The 6,367-nt window shown below is 41.5% G+C and overlaps 1 protein-coding gene and 1 non-coding gene across 2 annotated transcripts; one reads left to right on the forward strand and one right to left on the reverse strand.

The window, feature by feature from the left end:
• Nucleotides 1-789: 789 nt before the first annotated feature.
• LOC142166627 (small nucleolar RNA R71) lies at nt 790-896 on the reverse strand. The gene has a single exon (XR_012697030.1). It is a non-coding gene; the product is annotated as a small nucleolar RNA R71 (small nucleolar RNA).
• A 1,987-nt stretch (nt 897-2,883) lies between these two features.
• On the forward strand, nt 2,884-3,462 carry LOC142165988 (uncharacterized). Its single transcript, XM_075224386.1, has one exon. It carries the CDS (start codon nt 2,884-2,886, stop codon nt 3,460-3,462), a length of 579 nt encoding a protein of 192 aa, XP_075080487.1.
• The last annotated feature ends 2,905 nt before the right edge of the window (nt 3,463-6,367 follow it).

Genomic DNA, 6,367 nt, shown 5'->3' on the forward strand with positions numbered 1-6,367 from the left:
CTGAACTTGTTAACCAGAATATATTTGCAATGACCGCTTTGTCCTTTTTATAAGGCATAATTGGGCGTGTTTAAATTTTGGAGCCGTTGTCGAGGAATTAACGATGTTTTTAATTACAGCTAAAATAAATGCTAAAATTCATAGCGTAGTCAATTTTCTTCAATTTAAACCAAGCACATTGAAATTCTAAAGTTTTTAGTCTTGGGTGTTGCAGGTGCATGCCAAGAAACTCCTCAAGAACTGGTGAAATTTTTGAAGAATTATTAGATCATGAGAAAGTTTTCAAGGTACTGAATTGTGCAAACAAGAAGGGCAAATAGCAACAGAACAAATCCAACCAAACATGGACTACAGAGTAGAAAATCCAAACAATATAAACAATGCGAATGACGCGAACAATCAGGGTGTTGTTCTGTGCCAGAAGCAGCATTGTATGACTGGGCACAACCCACCGCCGACAATTTTGCAACCACAATTGTAGTCCCTCAGATACAAGAGGAATCATTTCAAATCACAAACAACATGCTACATTTATTGCAGAACAAGGGATTGTTCTCAGGGTCATACGTTGAAGATCCTCAGCAGCATATGAAGAATTTCCTGTCGATATGTTTCACGCAAAGGCAACCTAATGTGACACCGAAAGTAATAAGGTGGTTGTTGTATCCATTCTTAGTGATGGGAGCAGCTTAGACTTGGCTTAATTCACTCCCCATAAACTCCATCACTACTTGGGAGGAATTAGTCAAGTAATTTGTGAACAAATTCTACCCACCCAACAAAACTGCTCAACAAATTGATGAGATTTTGAGCTTCAGACATAAACCAGTAGAAACATTACAAGAAATGTGGGAGAGATTCAAGGGCATGTTGGTTAGGTGTCCACATCATAGCATTCCGGAGCAGATGTTGGGGCAGAGGTTTTGCATGGGATTGGCAGATAACTTAAAGGCCAATGTTGATGCTTCAGCAGGTGGAGCATTTTTGAGCAAAATATTCAAAGAAAGTAAGATCCTACTTGACATGGCCCAAAACTCAGGATGGATGATAAGAGACTCTCAAATCACTCATGTAGTTCACTCAGTGGCTTTACATCCAACTAAATCCATAGCTGAAAATATGGCCACTCTAGTGACACAAATGAGTATCCTCACCAAAAAGATAGATGAATCAGGCCAGAAGCAGAAGGTACACATAGTTGATGCAACTAATGGGGGTTTATGTACACAATGCATTAACCAACCATATGTTTGCATGTGGAGTGCAAAAGGTGACAACCAACAATAACAGGAAAATACGAATTACGTGGCCAACCATGGGGGACAGAGGCAAGGTGGTCATAATTAGGGTCAGCAAAATCAACAATATAGACCAGCTCACCAGCAGTACAACAACAACAACAACAATCTTGGAGCTATGTGACTACAAGGTCAAGTGGTGCCTTACCAAAGGCAACAAGTTACAACAACAACAACGGCCCAGTATAATCCCACAAGTGGGGTCTGGGGAGGGTAATATGTACGCAGACCTTACCCCTACCTCGAGGGCAGAAAGGTTGTTTCCAGGAGACCCTCGGCTCAAGAAAGCAATAAGAGACGATAAATTAGTACTATCAATAGACTCATAATAAAATAACATAACATAACATAAAATAACATAAAATAACAAAATAATAGCAATATAAGAAATATAGGAAATACGAAAAAGATGGAAGGTATAATAATATCCAGCAGATAAAGCCCTGCATCAGTAGATGATCAGTAGCATCCTAAGACTAACTCCTAACTGCCTAGTCTCACTCTAGTGCACTGTAGAAATATTAACAACTTCCCCATAACCTACAACCTTAATGCTCGACCTCCACAATTAACTGTCAAGGGCCATGTCCTCAGTAATCCTATGTCGCACCATGTACTGCCTGATCACCTCTCCCCAATACTTCTTAGGTCTCCCTCTACCTCTTATCGTGCCCACCATAGCTAGTCGCTCACACCACCTCACCGGTGCATCAGTGCTCCTCCTCTAAATGTGCCCGAACCATCTGAGTCTTCCAACTTCCTCCATGGGGGCCACGCCCACCTTCTCTCGAATATCTTCATCCCTAATCTTATCCATCCTTGTATGCCCGCACATCCACCTCAACATCCTCATCTCTTCTACTTTCATCTTCTGGATGTGTGAGTTCTTAACCGGCCAACACTCGGTCCCATACAACATGGCCGGCCTAACCACTACTCTATAAAACTTACCAAAGGCAACAGGTTATAACCAATAAAATCAGCAGCTGGATTATCAACAACCTCAACAACAACAGATTGTGAGATACGATGATAGGTTTGCTAAACTTGAGGGAATGTTGAATAACAGCAACAAAATATTACAACAACTGATAGGGACCACTGTAAAATTAACTAAGAGAGTAGACTCATATGAATCAGCGATAAAGAGTATTCAGCTTCAATTAGGACAGATTTTGATGGCTTTAAATAATCGTCCCCAAAGGATACTACCTACAGACACACAAATCAATCCAAAAGATCAGGGCCCGAAACAACTTATGGCAGTGAGTCTACGAAATGGTAGAGACCTGGATCTGGAGCAAGAAATTGCTCATAAAAGCTGACCTACTAAAACACTGGTGCTAGTACCCATTGAGATAGATGATTCAATAGGGTTAACTGAGGTGATAGTATAAAATGCACAAGAGAACACCAAAAAAGAAAAGAGGTTGCAAGGGAGATTGAGGTCTCACATGAAATGATGGTTGAAGTAGTGCCTGGGAAAGAAAAAAATCAAATCACAGGGAATAAGCGACCTCCAGCACCATTCCCAAAGAGATTGGCCAAGTATCAGAAAGATGTGTAGTACAAGAAATTCTTGGAGATGTTGAAGAAAATTCAGGTAAACATTCCATTGATTTATGCCTTAAAGGAAATGCCTGGTTATGCAAAGATGATGAAGGATTTGATGTCTCGTAAGTTCAAATTTCAAGACTTGGCCACTGTTACACAAACTCAGACATGTAATGTTGTTGTGACGAGACCCATAGCTGAGAAGCTGTCTGACCCAGGGAGTTTTACAATCCCATGCACAATAGGCAACTATGCGTTACCTAAGGGATTGTGTGATTTGGGGGAAAGAATAAACTTGATGCCCCTGGCTATCTATAAAAGGTTAGTCATTGGAAGAGCTAGACCCACATCCATGTTACTACAATGTGCTGACTGTACAGTGAAGAGACCTTCTGGTATTCTGGATGATGTATTAGTACAGGTTGGGAAGTTTGTGTTCCCAGCAGATTTTGTCATTCTTGAATGTCGGGTTGACAAGGAAATTCCCATAATTTTGGGAAGACCATTCTTAGCCACTAGGAGAGCTATAATTGAATTTGAAACTGGAGAGCTCAAAATGAGATTAAATGATGAAGAGATAACATTCAACGTGTATAAATCTATGTGGTGACCAAGTGAATTTGCTAATTTCTCACTAATAGATGTTGTGGATGTAATGTTTGAGGAGGAAGATGAGACATTGAACACTAAAGACCCTCTAGAAGCCTATCTCATGAACTTAGATGAGGCAAATGGAGAAGACTTGGCAGAGTAGGTACTTTCTCTTGAAGGTCAAGGTTTTTGGAGAAGGGAGCTCGAATTTGAGCCTTTAAACTGAGAGGAAAGAAAAACTCCTCTAGCTAAGCAATCGACAGAATAGCCACCAAAGTTAGAACTAAAGCCACTACTACCTCATCTCAGGGTAGTGTTTAAGGAATTGAAGAAGAGACTGGTAACAGTACCTTCATAGTTGCCCCTGACTGGAAGCAACCATTTGAGTGATGTGTGATGTGAGTGACTATGTTGTGGGAGCAGTTCTTGGGCAGCGAAAATACAAAGTCATGCATCCAATATAATACGCAAGTAGAACTTTTTGAGTGGTGCCCAGCTAAATTACACAGTGACCGAGAAGAATATGCTAGCAGCCATGTTCACATTTGACAAATTCAGGTCATACCTGAAAGGCTTGAAGGTAATTGTTTATACTAACCATGGTGCTCTTAGGTACTTAATCGAGAAGAAGGAGTCAAAACTGTGCCTGATTTGATGGGTTCTACTGCTACAAGAATTTAATTTGGAAATCTGTGACCGAAAGGGAACGAAGAGTAACTGATCACTTGTCTAGGCTGGAAGGAGCTGAGAAGAAGGTTGAGGTGGAAAAGATTGTGGAAACTTTCCAAGATGAACAACTATTAGCCACGAGTCTTGAGGAAGCGCCATGGTATGCAGACATTGCAAATTACCTGGCGAGCGGTATTGTTCCTTATGACCTTTCCTCTATCCAAAAGAAAAAGTTCTTTCGTGACTGTCGCATGTATTATTGGGATGAGCCTTATCTGTTCATGATTTGTATTGATAACATAATCCGGAGATGTATCCTTCAGATATACCAGTCTTCTATTTTTCATGCATGTCATGCATCACCATATGGTGGGCATTTCGAGGGAGTAAGGACATCTACAAAAGTCTTAGAGTCGGGTTTCTACTAGCTAACATTGTTCAAATATGCTCACTTATGGGTGAAGGGTTGTGATGAATGCCAGCGAACTAGGAATATTTCCCGCTGACATGAGATTCCTATGAACCCAATTCAGGAGGTAGAAGTGTTTGATGTATGGGGAATCGATTTCATGGGGCCTTTTGTCGGCTCATATGGCAACAAGTACATACTTGTCACTGTGGACTACGTGTCCAAATGGGTGGAGGCTGCAGTGCTCCCTACAAATGATGTATAGGGAGCAATTGGTTTTTTGAGAAAGAACAAATTCAACCGATTGGCACTTCAAGGGAAATAATTAGTGACGGAGGCACTCACTTTTGTAACCGAGCCTTCGCAAAGTTGTTAGAAAAGTTTGATGTACTCCACAAGGTTGCCACCCCATATCATCCACAAACAAGTGGGCAAGTGTAAGTTTCGAATAGAGAGATAAAGAGTGTGTTTACAAAGACTGTGAATGCTACAAGAACGGATTGGGTGAGAAAGTTAGTTGATGAACTATGGGCCTATCAAACGGCTTTCAAAACTCTGACCGGCATGTCGCCATAGTTGGTATTTGGGAAGGCGTGTCACTTACTGGTGGAGTTGAAGCATAGAGCTTTGTGGGCATTGAGGTAGTTAAATCTCGATATAGAAGTTGCGGGAGCAAGTAGAGTCACGGAGTTGCATGAGCTCGTTGAGTTTCGATACCACGCTTTGAGAGCACAAGATTATACAAGGAGAGAATGAAGATGATACATGAAAAAAATATTATTGAGCAGAGTTATAAAACCGGAGATAGGGTATTGCTATACAATTCAAGGCTAAGGTTATTTCCGGGAAAAATAAAGTCAAGATGGTAAGGGCCATTTTGTGTGGCTGAAATTCATCCCACTGGTGCCGTAGAGATTGCTGCAGAAAATGAATTTCGCAAGTTCAGAGTCAATGGGCATAGATTAAAACATTATGTAGCCATGGATGAAGCAATGGTAGTGTCAGTAACTCATTTGATCGAGCCACCGATGTTGAGCATACCTTAAATGCACTTACATGCGTCGTGCCGCGACATTAAATCAGGCTATTCATGGGAGGCAACCCATGAACTATTGTATTCGTCATACCACGAATTTAACTAAGACGCTCGTTCGGAGGCAACCCAATTCGTAGTTGATTTTTAGTGTTGTTAGAATTTTTCTTTTAGTTTTTAGGTTCTAACAAGTTTGTAGGTGAGTTTGGGAAAGTCGAGCAGGGTTCTAGCATCACCTGACGCACTAGGCGCTGGGGCTAGTGGTGCTAGGATAAAGCCAAACAAAGCTGGCGTTGGGGCTGGCGGCGCCTGGCTAACGCCATGTCCACCAAGCCTTAAGCTGGCAACGCCTAGGTAAAGCCAGGTAAGGCTGGTGTTAGGCTGGCGCCACGTGGGTAATGCCAGGTACTGGGCTTGGCGACGCCAGGTAAGGTGTTTCAGACTAGTTTAATTTTTTTATCCTTATTTTAGTCATACCTCCTCACTTATGTGCCCAAACACGCTGAACACAATACAAAAAAAAGAACCCTAACCTCACTTCAACCAAACACATATCAAGCTCTAAAAGAAAATTCACAGGCACACACATCTGCTCATCAACTTTTCTCTCAACCAAACACACTGTATGAATTGGCTCACCCACACATACTCACCAGCACATTGCCATAGTTGTCTCTCCCATCCCCATTTAAGTCAAGCTTAGTCTTTCTATCTTTCGCACTTATCAGAAATTCTCAAGCAGCTCCCTTCTCTCAAAAGCTTCAAAGGAACGAAAATGCCTCCCAAAAAAGACACAGGCAAAGGAAAGTCCAC

The sequence above is a fragment of the Nicotiana tabacum genome, chromosome 11, assembly GCF_000715075.1.
Source record: "Nicotiana tabacum cultivar K326 chromosome 11, ASM71507v2, whole genome shotgun sequence".
Classification (NCBI taxonomy): Eukaryota; Viridiplantae; Streptophyta; class Magnoliopsida; order Solanales; family Solanaceae; genus Nicotiana; species Nicotiana tabacum.